This window comes from Vanellus vanellus (assembly GCF_965231255.1).
Source record: "Vanellus vanellus genome assembly, chromosome: 5".
Taxonomy (NCBI): Eukaryota; Metazoa; Chordata; class Aves; order Charadriiformes; family Charadriidae; genus Vanellus; species Vanellus vanellus.
The window spans coordinates 61,116,585-61,131,895 of NC_138910.1; the positions used below are offsets into that span (position 1 = coordinate 61,116,585).

The 15,311-nt window shown below is 37.9% G+C and overlaps 1 protein-coding gene across 1 annotated transcript in view; it reads left to right on the forward strand.

The window, feature by feature from the left end:
- The window catches only part of PLPPR5 (phospholipid phosphatase related 5), a gene marked incomplete at both ends in the record, with an annotated part of 45,133 nt that extends 30,552 nt beyond the window's left edge, over window positions 1-14,581 (forward strand). Inside the window, 3 exons of the mRNA XM_082483463.1 lie at window positions 3,663-3,839; window positions 5,903-6,022; window positions 14,549-14,581. Of these exons, the coding sequence (XP_082339589.1) occupies window positions 3,663-3,839; window positions 5,903-6,022; window positions 14,549-14,581 (330 nt within the window). The remainder of the gene's footprint in view (window positions 1-3,662; window positions 3,840-5,902; window positions 6,023-14,548) is intronic.
- Window positions 14,582-15,311: the final 730 nt, after the last annotated feature.

Genomic DNA, 15,311 nt, shown 5'->3' on the forward strand with positions numbered 1-15,311 from the left:
TCCACTAACTAAAATGGGACTCTGGGACCTGTTACGTCTGTGTGTGTTTGTGTGCATAGATGTTTGTGTGGGTGAGCCTAAAGATATCTGAAAGAAGACAACTAGGAGGAGCTTGCAGCAAAGCCCAGAAGGCCCCTTTGTCCTGCACTTGACATACAATTCCTGTTCTTCTCTTACGTGTTTTAGAATCATTTTGTTTGCATTAGATTTAGGACATATTTCACATGAGTCAAACTTGCAACATGACGCTTTTGAAAGCTTTCCCAGTACAAGTTAAGTTCCAATGCTATGATTATTCGTTATATTATGACCTGAGACGGTCGTGTCGGAAACCACACAGGTTGCTTTGTCTTTGGTGGTGAATGATGGTGATTCTGACTCTAATACATATTTTTAAAACAACTTCAATTAAAATTTTACTTTCGATTTATGAGGTTCTCTGAAGACTTTGCTTCCAGCATCTTGAAGACTGAAGGTGAAATGTTTGTGTTTTACTGAAAATCTAGTAAATATTGGTATATAGAACGATGAGACAACATCCACCTCCTTATGTGACTCTGCCAGTGTCTCCTTCCTTGTATCACCTTTATATCTTTTCATACTGAAATCTTATTGCAGGAAAAAGGAAAAGCAATAGCAGAAGTTCTTCAAGAGAAGATTCACCAGTGATCTGATGTTGCAGGAGAATGTGCAGCCTACAAAATGAATTCTAACTACTGTATCAATCCTTGACCTTACATGCAGAATCTTACTGCTGTTGGTCTTGTTGTTGACTAATTTAAAATATTTCTTTAGTTAGATTCCTCCTTTCCCAATTTCTGTTCTTCAAAGGAACTGAGATAGTCTTGTTCAGTAAATATCTTTAGCCGTGTAAAAATTTATATTGTCATTAATTCTCATTTAAATCACTGAGCTATTTTCCTTTGTTGATACTGCATTTAATATTTATGAAAAGTAAGAGAAGAAAAATGCTGTCATCTTTTCAGGATGTTTATTCTTTGTCAATTACTGACTGTGCTGGTTTGTAGCTTTTCTTCCAGAATCAAGAAGAAAACATCTGCTTAATTATTTTTTTTTTTTTCTCTTAATGCAAATCAGATCTTTGCTGAGTTGGCTGTCTTAAAATATTGTACTAGAACTGCAAGAGGTCAAGTTTGAAAATGGACATCTATGAATCCTGCCTTGGAAGAGTCTGCATTTGTAGAGTTTTGCAAATATACAGACTTTTCACTACACTGTTTCAGGAAAAGTTTACCCTATTTCAACTGGTCCTTTAATATATATTTTAAAATACTATTCTTAACATCAGTGGTGTCTGTTCTTTAAAGAAAAGATAGAAATGCTGGAAAAACCCTCAGGTTATTGTGAATAATGGACTGGGCAAGACAATCTTGACTGCACATATAGGAAGGGACTCAGCAAATGGAGGTCGTTATTACTCATGTGAGGCACAGCATGAGTCTGCAGTTGTTTCTGCTCACTCAGTGCTTTATCTGAGTCGGGATTTGAAGGACATGATTGTGAAAAGATTCTGAGAATTTTCTGCAGGGCACTTTTCAGTTTAGCTTTGTATTAAAAATGTTGAAGTTTGACTGAAGTACTGCAGAGTCAAGTATTTGTATTATAATGTGTTTTGACTTCAAAAAAATTGAGATAATCTTTTTGGGCAATGACCCGGTGTTACAGATCACTGAAATATATCACTGAGATTTGCCTTAAGCAAACTACACTCTTTTTTTGAGTTGATTTTTCTGTCTCTATAGTCATTTTGATTTAATATGCCACAATACAGAATTAAATGCAGGATAGCTCCCTGTCAACTTCCCTGTGTCAAATTCACCCAAGCAGTATTTGAAATTTGGTGATCTTGCTGTATATTCAAAAATATTAGAATATTTTTGCCAGCGCCAGATGTTCTAACGTATCCAGGAGTAGGATGAGAGTCAGTAAAATAGAGTGTTGCTGAGTAACTCAGCATGTACTGCTCTGTCTGTAGCTTGAAGAAAACAGTGGGCCTAAAAAGATGGAAATTTAAAGTTGCAGTTGTCTTACCAGCATTCCATGTGATAAGAGTAACTCACTGAAGAGAGTCTGCAAAAATATAAGGAGCTGAGATAAAAGGATAGTCAGCAAGGGGAGAAACACTGTTTCTTAAATGGTCTAGGAAGAAGAGAGGAAACATGGTTTGGAGATACGCCCCAAAACTCTTCTTTTCAAACTGTTGTTCTGTCTGCATTAGTTAAAGCTTGCTACTAGTTTACTGTTCATCACGTAAGGTCCATTGAAGATGTATGTGTTGCAGTACTCTGCTGTGATTTTAAGCTTAAGCTTTGACTTGTCCTCTAAGCCATGGAACTTTCTCTAGTGTTTTGAACCAAACTACTGGCAGATGTTGCTCTTTTCAGACAAGCTCTGACCACTTCTTCACTTAATTTATAGTAACTGTAACCACGCTTCCTAAACCTCTTGGAATAACTGGATTATTGCAGCATTTCATAACTGGTTACCCAGTAAAATCAACTGAAGTTTCAGACACTACAAAAACCCCAAAGGACTGCCCAGTTCTTGTCCATAAAGGTACTGGTTCTTCAGTGCAGATTCATCTGTTTCCCTTTGCACTTCGAAGTTATGGGATTACACAGTTGGAGTCTCTAGTGAAACTCTATAGAAAATATTTGCATTCTTCAATTTAAAAACGTCAACTCTCTGCCTAAATGTGAAGGGTTTAGGGATTTCGGTGGTTTAATTGCAGAAACATCTTCTGCAGAAAGTAAATACTTTTTTCTCAAAAATCTCGTTAGTTGAAGTCTAATTTTTCAGTGGGGAACTTTCAAGCAGCCTTAATGACAAGATTCAAGAGAAGGGAAATTCCAAGCTTTGGTATTCGTTTCTTCCATTGGCACATCAGAGCTTGGAAAGTGCTGGCTTAAACCTAGTAGACACTAATGCACCCTTAGGGCAGCAGAGCAGCTCTATCATCGGGCAGTGCTTTTAATTCGTTAGCATTGCACAGGGAGAGGTAGAATGCAAGCAGGGCAGATTGATTTCTCGGAGTTTGAAGCATGAAAGTTTCTGCATTTAGATTGGTTTGTGTGCTGGCGGGGATTGGTACTAAGCATTCTCAGTCACCGTCTGTGAAGTACAGGGGTGTATTGGTTCAGCACTGGTTGAAACTATTACACGTTATTTATAAAAGCAGATGCAGGCACTTAGTTCAATTTTCACTGCTTTTTGGCGAATCTAATGGAGTTAATCACATGGAGAAGTTGTGTATGAGGAAGAAAGGCCTTTGCTTTACCTTTTCAGGGTAAAGACCTTTTTTTATTGTTGTCAACACTGCCTAGTGAAAAATCAGTCTCTACCTCTCTGCATAAATAAATGCATAGATTGGGAGTAATAGGATTGGATTGCCTAATTTACTTGTTCTTTTAGGGGCTTTTCAGGTTCACATAAAATGTAATTTTGCTGTATGGTCTAATTCTTTTCCTACATCCCTAGGAAAAGGGTGTGATGACTTTGTCTAGCACTCTACTTTCTTGTTTCTTTATCAAAAAAAAAAATGCCAAATACACATAATCTATTCAAACAAAATGTAGAGATTTTATTCACCAACTAGTGAGAGATCTCCACAGTCTCATACTTTATTCCTTTCTAATTTTCAGATGTATATCACCAACACAGTAAAAGCCAGAGGAACAAGGCTTGCAAAACCTGTTCTGTGTTTGGGCTTAATGTGCTTGGCTTTCCTTACTGGAATCAACAGAGTAGCAGAGTATCGAAATCACTGGTCAGATGTAATAGCAGGATTTATAATTGGAATATCTATAGCAGTATTTTTGGTAAGTGTATATCTGTGTCAATTCTGTTTGAAAAAATCAGTCTGTAACTTTGTATCTCTTAAAAAAAATATTGGTATCCTTGACTTTTTGGACAACCGAATGACAGAAGAAGTGTTTCTAATTTTTGTTTTTAATTAATTATTGGTTTTCTTAGTTATATTTACATACACTCAGAAATGTGAAGTCAAGAAAGAACTGATCAAATGATCTCTTTTGACTTCAGTATAAACCAGACTGTAGCATTTCAACTAAGAATTTTTGCATCAAGCCCCACTTTAAGCAAGTGTATATCCTTCAGAATAACGTCTAGTTATGATTTCATGTATAAAGTATTAAATTCAGCATAGTGTTACCTACACCGATCAGAGAATAAGCAGCATTTACTTTCCGGCTTTAAAGTAACTATTGAATTTCTTTCAGGTTTACATTGAAATTTTCTGGTTTTCTGTATCAAAAAAATCCTTGTTTAGCCTTTTCCTTTTCTGGAACTGTGTTCCAAAACCAGATGGTTAGTCACAGTCCATGATGACTAGTGTCTGTGTCAGAAAGCTGCCACTGATCTATTAATCACCTTCACTGATAACTTCAGTGCAAGACTATGGCATAGACTAGTCACTGCTGTTTACTGCCTGCAAGTTTGTCTGCCTGGGAGCTCGTAATAGTACTTAATACACCTTTGGATTTTTTCCATGTGAAAACACTTTTGAGCTTGATTCTTGGATCTCAAGGTCTTGATCTCAAGATCTTGGATCTGAAGACTTGGCTTAGCTGAGAACTCTCAGGGATGGCTGAGGTGGGTGTCTTCACTCCTCTGAAGAATGTGAGTGCAGCTTTAGGTCTCCTTTAAAATATAGCTGCTCATACTTGCAGATGTTACCTTCCACTCAAGGTGTCCAGGAGTTATATTTGGTTCATTTTTAAGAAGTTTTTCCATTATGTTTGAGCCCCTGAAGTCATAAAAGACAACAGAATAGAAAAGAAATCTGTCCCGGCATTTTTTCATATATTTTGTGATGTATATTGCATAAACTCCTTCAAGTAGCATGACATCCCAGTCAGACTGGGACTCTTTAGCCTGGAGAAGAGAAGGCTGAGGGGAGACCCTATTATGGTGTCCAAGTATCTAAAGGGTGGGTTGAAGGAGGATGGAGCCAGGCTCTTTTCACTGTTTCCCAGTGACAGGACGAGGGGTAATGGGCACAAGTTAGAACATAGGAAGTTCCGTTCAAATACACGGAAACACTTCTTTACGGTGAGGGTGACAGAGCACTGGCACAGGCTGCCCAGGGACGTTGTGGAGTCCCCTTCTCTGGAGATTTTCAAGACCCGCCTGGATGCAGTCCTGAGTAATGTGCTCTAGGCAATCCTGCTTTAGCAGGGGAGTTGGACTAGGTGATCTCTAGAGGTCCCTTCCAACTCTGAAAACTCTGTGATTCTGTGATCAAGTTTAGTTGTGTGTTGAAGAAGATACAATGGGTAAACATTGCTGCTCTGCTGAGTGTCTGAATTAGTAGAAACGCTAACAAACTGGTATATATCGCATTACTAAATCCCTGTGCAAGAGTCACTGCTCCCCTAAGCAGGTGTAGAGTTTAGTTCAAACCTGGGGATGATCCTTGCCTTCTTATTCTCCCTTTCTCACTCTCCACTTGAGAAAGTCATGGCTGTTCAGAACTTAGATGGTACTGGCCCTTCATAGGACTTTAAAGTTATTGCCATATTCTGCTGCATGTGCTCTGGACATCTATTCATGACATTGTTAATAATTGATATTATATTATTCAGCTTCAGTGATTTGCTTTTATATAAGGGGTTTTTTTGGTTCTCAGATGATGCATGTAACAATAAATTGGTTGTAAATCTTTTGTCTTGAAATATTAATTAAGGATTTCCTGTAGAACATGAACTTCGCATTTCTGTGTTTCTACTGCAATCTGTGACAAAAGCTGGTGTCAGTTCTGCCTCATTATGGATGTCGGGATCAAAGCTCAAAAAATGAGGTGTTCCTTAGCTATTCTGTTTATCTTCCTTAGCTATTCTGTTTATCTTCTAATCCCTTCTAGGTTGTTTGTGTGGTAAATAACTTCAGAGGACGTCAGCCAGAACATGAACATTCTCACATGGATAATCTGGCCCAGATGCCTATGATCAGCATACCCCGAGTAGAAAGCCCTTTAGAAAAGGTAATGTCTGACTTTTTTTAAAAACAAATAAAATGTAGCTTTCCTCGAAGGATGGTCCCAAACTATTTTGACAAGAGTGCCAAGGTAATCAGATTTAGAGTAAGGGGACATGGCAGTGAAGGAGAAAGAAGGGAAGAATTAATTCAGAGACGCTGCTTGGGAGACTCTTCATGTCACCTCCAAGAACAATCTCTACATATCAGTCCAGTTTACTGCTGTAGCCACTGCTAAGTCCATGGAGTCAGGCTGAGTAGATCTGAGGCGTCTTTCCTTGAGTTCCTCAAGTAAGTTTAAGTAATGCTTTTGCTGAGAGTCCACAGAACTTGAAGTGCTTAGAAATAAAATCTAACCCCTGAGCCCAAAGGATTGTGCAATTCAGGTACAAGTGGCATTTGTCGTATTTCTTTGGGGCACATCCTCAGGCTAGTGTGGAGCATGGGATGCAGTCCCTTCTGGATCAGCTGTGGGGCTTTTCTCATCAGGTACATGCTAGCCCCAGGACAGGCACCCACTTGGAAATGCTGGGAATATGACATCTTCTGACATCTGCACTAGCAGGGCAAACAACTTAACGTGATAATACTGGAGAGTAACATGGGTCGTACAGTAACTGCACAAAAGCCATGATCTCTTGCCAAAGCAAATGGGATTTTGGACTAGGATGTGCTAGCAATAGTCTCCTGGGTATGCCAAGATTTTTTGCGTGAGTAAGTATGGTAATGTGTTTAAAATTTATTTTAGTTTCCTGTAATAAAAATTTTGGTTTTGAAGGTGATGTTGTACTATGTGTTAGGTAAGATTGAACAATTTTATGAGCAAACAAGCACTGAAATGGATAGCATAACCAAATAAAGAAAACATTTTAGGCATTTTTACCAGAGGGAAAGTTTGAAAGAAAATCTAGTTTATCTGTCATTATTTGTTAAAGTCTCGTGTTACACCTGTGTTTGAAGGTAGTAAGCAATTCTACACTGGGCAGGGCACCAAAAGTGTGTTTCTATGGCATTCTTTTAAATCCAAATTACTGCTGGTATTTTTTGATATTAAGCATAAGAAGAAATGTTTGTAACCACTTCCCAGTCTGTCTTAGTCATCTGGAAGTGGTGGAAGCTGTCCTTTGGTAAGAAATACTGCTAGCCCTGGCTTTGTTACTCCTTTCCTTGAAGGGAAAGATTTCTTTTCAGAATGATCTAACACACCTTTTTGAACCAAGTGTGTCTAAGCTACTTCTGCTGATACCTTGTCATGAGGAGGTCAGAGTCTCATTTGCTTGAACAAGCATTTAGATGATGAATGTGTATCTTCAAAATAATCCATCCGGTAAACTTCCTGTAAAATGTCAAAACAAAACCAAGATGTCAGTTGGCTTAGGGCATACCGCATTAATAAGGGCATGTCTTATTTATGTGCTAGGGTCTCCTGCAATAGAAGCCATTTCTGCGGCTTAAAAGCCATCATAGGTAATAAATGCACGTTCTCTGGCTGTTGATATTTTTAATTTTTTTCTGGCGATAAAGACCTCATGTTAACTTAGGGTTTCTACCTGATTTGACACCCTCTCGCTCAATGTTCTTCTCCTGAGACTTGGCCTAGGCAAGTTTGAGATGTTGTGGGGAAAGCTATGGGAGAGTGTGAAAGGGTGGTGGCAGGAATAATGTTTGCTCTGCTTGAGGGAGGATGACCTCTACTATTTGCGACTGTATTATACGAACAAGCTTCTTTCCATCTGAACTCATATTTCTATGGCAGTAGAGGGTAGCTGTTTGCTGTCATGGAACTTCTCTCTAGATAATTAAATCAAGGACTGTCCACAGGGTGTTACACTTGGAGAGATCTCATTGTATGGGTTTATCTTTGTCTATGTTGCAAAGCCTTTCTCTGTGTCAGAAAGAGAGGATGAGATGGGAAGATGATAATGTGGAGACTTTACTATTTGTTGGGAAATGCTTTCTTCTGTTGCCACTCTCAGAAAGTTTAAATTTGAATTAGCAAATAACTGATGAAAAAGTTACTTACATGTGAGTGCTTTAGGTGTTGTTTTTGTGGATTTTTTCTTTTCTTTTAATATTTAGTCTCAAGTTTTAGATAGAAGCCAGACCCTGTTAAATAAAAGGCACTAAGAATAATACTTAAATGGAACTAAGGTCTAAATTGAGCCATCTCAATTAACTACCATCACTACAAGAATTATTAGCTTAGTCTTTGCTTTTAAACTTCCTTCTTAGTTTACATCTGTTGTTCTCCTCTGGAGAGAGAGGGGTGCTAAATAATTTGCGTGCTACTTGTCTTTGACTGTTTTAGCCATTTGCAAGTTACTTTTCACTACATTTCAGTTGGTGCTGCTCCAGTTCCATACTCTGAATATACATACATTTACATTTGGCTTATTTTAAATCTGTTTTTTGTTATTCTCAATCTGCAAGCTCCTGTGTCAGTATTAAAGACAGCTTACTGTCAGAAATTAGCTACTGAGGGTAGCATAAATCCTGACTGACTCAAGTTGTCATGGACTAAGGCAGTGTTGGCATGAAGTAATGCTATTCTCTTATTGATATTTAAAAATAATAGCTATATGGGTATCTGGGAGCGAGCAATCCAAAGATGCTGTTTTAAAGAGTGACTTCATTAGAAATGTCTACCAGATGGGACCTCACTCATTTCAATTTTGTTATAAATTCACCCATAAATGAATAAGCACGTGGTGCATCGCACAGACCTGGAAACACCTTATTTTTGTGCTTCTAGATCTGCTACTTGCTATTCCAGTGCTTTTTCCTGCTGGAGAACGAATGCTTTTGGCATGCTTGGCATGCTCTCCATGCTGCCACTGTCTGAGTTCTGGTGAAGGTCAAGAGCTACATTTGAAGTGCACTTAAATAGGAATATGTGTACTTGTAATATTCTGAATTGAGGTGCTGCTGGTTAATGACAAGGGTAGATCACTGTTTGCATGGCACTTCTGTTTAATTGTGGTGCATGCAGATGATTAAGCTGTTCTGCACAGGTACCTGCTTCTCATGCACTCAAATAAGCCATAGTTGCAGTGTCTCCTTGAAGAATCCTTGCCAGAGCTGGCTCAGCAATGCAGACTTATTGCTTTCACCTTAACTACATCCATCCTCAGAATTAATGAAAAGAATGAAAGCCAAGAAACCTCATCACTCACCCATCTCCTCCTTTTTCTCTCCTGTCTCCGACCTTCTTCATCTCTTACAAGACAATGCATGCTTCAGTTAGCTGGGACTCTCCTATAGAGAGAGAGGAGGCTCTCTTCCCACCACACTCAAGGTTAGAGACTCCTGTTCTTTTGCAAGAGTTACTGGGAAATAGGGATACTTCGGGTGGTACGTGGAAGAGTTTAAAGTTCAGCTTCATCCAGTGCAGTCACAAACTATTTTTTCTCTTTCAGGGGAGACTGACATTATTTCATGCTGAAGTCACCTGAAATTGACAAGGGCTTACAGAGGGCTCCTAAGCTCTTGTAGTAGCTGCTGGCTCTCATAACCTTTTTTTTTTTTTTTTTTTCTTATAAGTATTCTAGCTTTGGAAAAATTCAAATACAAAGGGAACATGGAGCATTTTAGGACTAATTGAGGCAGTAGATAGAATACTGAGATAAGAGGTTTTAGGAGGAAGTGTTGGGTTAGGAGATGCACTGTGGTACATCTGTGGAATGAGACAATTACTATGTCTGATCATCAGTGATTTCTGTAGCTGTTCAATATTACTTATTTGTACAGTGGGTTCTTTGCAGTGCTGTGTTTGACAGCTAAGCTGCATTTATTCCCAAAGGCTCTGCTTGGCATTCCTTCATAGTGCTACTTCTGCCAGCAATGTCCAAACCATGTTCCCAAACACATTCACTGTTCCTTGTTACAATGAGGTTTCTTATAGTCCGCCCATAGGACTGAGTCTTCAGCATGACTGTGAACTAGAAAGGGATAGTTTATGGCCCTCTCTCTCTGCCCCCCGCCTCTCTCTGACACAGCCATTTCTAAGTTTTAATAGTGATAAGTATTTGGAATTCCTCTCACAATATGTGACATTCTTGTTGCCTATCATACCAATTGCTAGTGACTATTAAGGTTAATTGTCTCAAAAATCTTGAGTTTGGCATTATAATTCTTGTTCTATTGTTTATGGGCCAAAGGTAATGGTGGTGATAAAACATTTTATCAATAGTAAGTCTAGATATTGCAGTGGATTCTGATAGTATTTTGAGACTGGGGAAGCTTTCCCCTTCTGTTTTTAAAGTATAAGGTTTTTTCTGTTTACTCTATCTTGATTATTCACAAGACATACAACAGCTTCTTCACACTGTCAGAAAAGGGTATTTTTAATTTTAATTCTCGGCGTTACTGCTTTTTTGTTGGTCTTAAGCATTTTGGTACTAAGTTGTCTTCCATTGGTATGTGAACTTGTGTACACACAGCATGGCCTAGGGAGTCCGGTCTGGTCCCTGGAGCTCTCCAGGGAGACTGATCACCCATCACTGACCTCACAGGCTAAAAGCAAAACACAAAGATATTTTAGCTCATCATACTGTGGGCAAGTAAGGGAAAGAGTTTGTACCTATTTCTGTTACTCAAAAATAGTTCAGTTGAGAAGTATCCAAACACTGTTGTGCTTGATGTCCAAAAGTGTACATAGTTGTCCGTACAGCGTTTTAATACATGTATGTGTATCTCCAGGACGGCTTGACTAGAGTCTATGTGCTTACATTAGCTTATAGGCAAGTTTTCAGATTTCTGTTGCCATAATGATTCTCTCTTGATAATACAGTATGTTAAAGGAGATATATCACAGCATTGTTTCACACACAGAAACACATACCCAGGAGAGGCAGCTCATAAAAGACCATAAGCAATTTTGTTTCAATGTCAAGCATTTGACTTTGCATTCATGCCCTACTCTGCTGCTTAACTGTAGTTCTGGGGGACTGACCAAGAATTATTTGTGTTTGAATGCAAACTGTGATCACCACATCGAATATTCAAATAAAATAAGACTTAAACACAGGACATGGAACAATACATTCAGTGTGACCTCCTCAAATATACGTGTTGTAGGTGTTACAGAATCAAGGGATTAGTAACAATCAAGAAGATCCTTTGCAACAAAACTCTCTCAAAGCACGCATCATTAGGTTCTTCTCCTGGATATCAGGAATGGATCGTTTTGAGCATCTTCATATAAGGCAATAAACGTATGCGCGCAAGAGCGCTCATGAGTGCATGCATGTGGATTTGAAGCAAAGGCAGATGCCGTCTGGCAACAGCGTTCTGTGCAGGTCTGCAACATTTTAAATGGGGAATTTTGCTTGAACTCATTCTCTTATCTAAAAATGTGATTCGTAAAAGCAGAAAATATACTTTGCTGACCCAGAGAACTGTCTGATAAATTATCATTTGCCTGAACTACTACAGTAGTATTTTCCTATTTCTTTTAACAAACTCCAATGTATGAAGGACTACAAACAATTTTTCAAATTCCTGTTTTCAAAAATGGAAAAATCTTTTTTAGGATGATTAGTTTTGAATATGTCTAAATGTATTCACGAGAGTAGAACAAAGAAATGAAAACTGCAAAGCACAGAAAAGTTTTATGATTTTTTTTGATGCTTTAACATTATAGAATTGCTTAAACAGAAATTAATTAAAATCTTAACAGAAGATATACAGGTATGGATCATTTCCCCTCAGAAACTTGCACTCAAGGCTTAGCCTTTAGCTTTCATTTTTCTGTTAGTGGTGTGAGAGCACGGTTATGAAGCATGCTTTGTTCACATGGTGCTGACACCAAGCTGATACTGTCAATTCAGAATGAGTAATGCAAAAGCTGGTGTGCCTCTCTGAAACTGCTGCCGTTGAGCAGGCCCTCGGCATATTCTCATTCTTTTTGAGTACTGTAGGGAAAGTAATTTCCCATGGAGTTGGAGAAGCTGAGATCTTGTGCATGGTTTTTTGCTTGTCTCCTGTATCTGTGTGAATCTGTTTGCTGACAGTGGTTAGTATCTCACACTGAACTTGGTCACAATAAATCTAAGCAGAAGTAAAAAAGCATAGTAAGAGAGTTGAAATGCGGTTGTTCTAGAGGGATACCTTCTTCTGTAAAGAGTCTCAGCAAGGCTTATTTGTACTTTTCCCTGAAATGATAACATATGAAAAGCGTGAATACCCAGACAGTTGCATGAATCTGTATCAGTGATTCTTGCCATCGGCAAGTGATTAATTTTGACCTAGTTATGCATCACCCTGCTGAGTCCATTGGAATGAATTGACAAGTCTTCAGTAGGTCCAAATCAATAGCTTTGTGATCAGTAGCTTAGCGGTTGTCTCTGAGGGTTTATTGAGGAAGGGAGATTTTCTTCTGTGTTATATCCCATGTTCTGCATGTCCTTCCACGGATGATGACCTTCTCATTTTGGAAGTATAGCTGGCAGGAGTGTGAACCACATTCTCCTTTCCTAAGTAATAGTTATCCAGTCCTGAATTAATGCCACATGAAAGAGCATTTGGTTCTCCGCACCACAGACAAGTGTACGTCACATAGAGAAAGGGATAGCACACAGCAGGACTTAAAAGAACTGATTAGAATAAATAACGAGGAAATTTTTTCCTCTAATTCCTCATTTTTAAACTGTCTTATGTATCAATAAAGTGAATATTTTTAGACTGATGCTAGTTTAAGTTAACAGGATATTTTTCAGGTCTAAATAAGGAAAAATAAAGTAAATACTGTGAGGAAAATGTCATAATAGCCTCACAGCAACTCCAGAGTCATTGAGGTTGCCTAATGTATGAAAGCAGAAGATGACCAGCCAACTACAGTGCTTTGAAATGTTAAGGTTTTGTTTTCTAATTAGGAAATCTAATTTTGCTTTTCTTCTGCAGAATCAAAATCTGGAAACAATGATATTTGCTAATATTGTTTACTGAAAACATTTTCACAGAAAGTTGCACTATCATTTTTTTTTCCTGATGCTTTTTAAAAAATGTTCTGGCTATGATTTAATCATTGTTACTTACTTAAAATATATTCAGTTTTGGAGAAGAATGTACATAGATGCTTACTATTTGGTGGTGTTCCCTTATGAAAGCTGTCATAAAATACAGCAAGAACATTGCTAGAGCTAAAATGCATATTATAGGGGAGGGGGGAGAGAGCTCCTCCTCCTGGACACACTACAGTTATAGCAGAGAGGAAGCAAAGCTGCCACCCTTGTTTGGAGAGGGGGGAACAGGAGACAGATCTCCTGTGCTCCCACTCAGCGTATTTCTAAATTCTTTTCCGTAATGTGAAAATGAAAGATGCCTGCCTGCCCCACCCCCCACACAGACAAATATCCAGACAGTTTAAAGAAGAACTGAGAAATATAAACTTGTGTGGTGGCCACTGTTTCTCTCCAGCACTTTCTATGGTGTGTGATACAGGATTTTTCTGAAGGACTTAGAACACCTTCCCTTAACCAAAAAAAGGAGATCTATCCCACTCTCCATGAGTTATCTACATCCCCCCCTCCTCTTCAGCTTACACCACCTCTCTTTTGACTTTGGTCTGCTCCAGGAGGGGAGGCGATGAGAGAAATCCTCAGTGCTTTGCATGGTACTATTTCCCTTTCTGCATTATTGTGCTGGGGAACAAGTATGTGGCTTGACATCAAGGTTCCCTTTATTAATTTTACACATTGCATGTTTTATAAAAAAATGGTAGCAGTCAAGGGTACTGTGTGCCTAAAGGGAATGTGCAGTTCCTTTGGATCCTGCACATCCCTGTGTGGTTGAGTCTTCATCTACCAAATATTTACAGAGGCACTTGCTTAGGTACAAGCATAAAAAAAGCAGCAAAGCTCTTTGGGATGCTGCATTTTTACTGTGAAAAGTCACACATAGTATATTCACATTCTGATATGCATCTTCGTATTCATAAGAATTGTCCTGTTGAAGGAAAGATGAGAATAATCTTGGAAATGAAGAGGACACTGTAGTGATTCTGAGATAGAAATTTTGAATAGGAATTCTCAACTGCTGAATGCAATTTTGTAACATTTTGCTACTTGATTCTGTGCCATCCATGAGGAGCAATTAATCTTTAAAAAAATACATTAAAATTGTATTAACACTGAAACAGAATATTATAATCTGACATAAACTGTAACTTTAATTTCTAGCAATTTTGCTTTAAATTATGAATAAGGTAGCAATAAAAGTACAGCTAACTCAATTATTCACATTGTTAGTTAATTTTAAAAACCCCATCTAAAACTAAAATATTGTAGAACCATCGCACCTAATTACTTTATTCAAGCGTACTTCAATATCTAGTCTTCTAGCTGTCAACAAAGAATTGCTATGGGAGTGAGTGAGAGCACTGCAGTTAAAACCAGTTTTGTTTTTATCATCCTGCAATAGTATTTAGGCATAAGGCTGTCCCTAGAGCATGAGACAAAAAGTTTCACAATGGCAACTGATGTCTATCTGCGTGGTTTCTGGGGTTTTATCTGTTTGTTTTTCCTTTAACTCGTAGAACCACATCACGGCCTTTGCAGAAGTCACATGATGTTGATGCTGATGTATATTCACTCCATTGGACTTCATCTCTTTTCACAGCCCACACACGATAATTGCAGTGATTCAAAAATAAGAAATTTTTAGAAGTCCTATTTCTGACTTGATTTTTACATCATTAAAATGATACCAACATTTTGAAGAATTCTTAAATATTAGAACGTCACTTTACTTTCTAGCAAAAATATTAAATGTTTACTTTTTGATGGGGTGGGACAAACTGAGCACTAATTATATTTATCTGACAATACCCTCTATTTTGGCTTCTCATAGTTTTTAATGGTTCGTGTACCTATTCCAACAGAACTTCATATTTTGATTTTACTTTGATTTTTAAAATCTACGTTTTTAATTCAGCATGAACGTGTTTCCATTTGAGGCGGTTTCAGTGTATAAAGACTAGACAAATATTATGTTCTGTATGAAAATGCTGTTTGCACATTGTATTACGCTGTATTCCATGTAAGATATCATTCAAACAGTATGTTATATGTAAGACTGGTGCTTCTGCTTTTGAAGAGAAAAAAAAAAATGCCAATTTTTACTGTAATAAGTATTGTATCATAATTAGAAGTTTATTTATTTGGATATTTTCCTGACATAATTGTAGTTGAATTGTTGTTTTGTAGTTCTTGAATGTCTTGAATGATATATATGTATCTAGGTTAAAAGAAATGAAAATAATATAGAAAGTTTGATCATTGATATATTCTTTATTACTA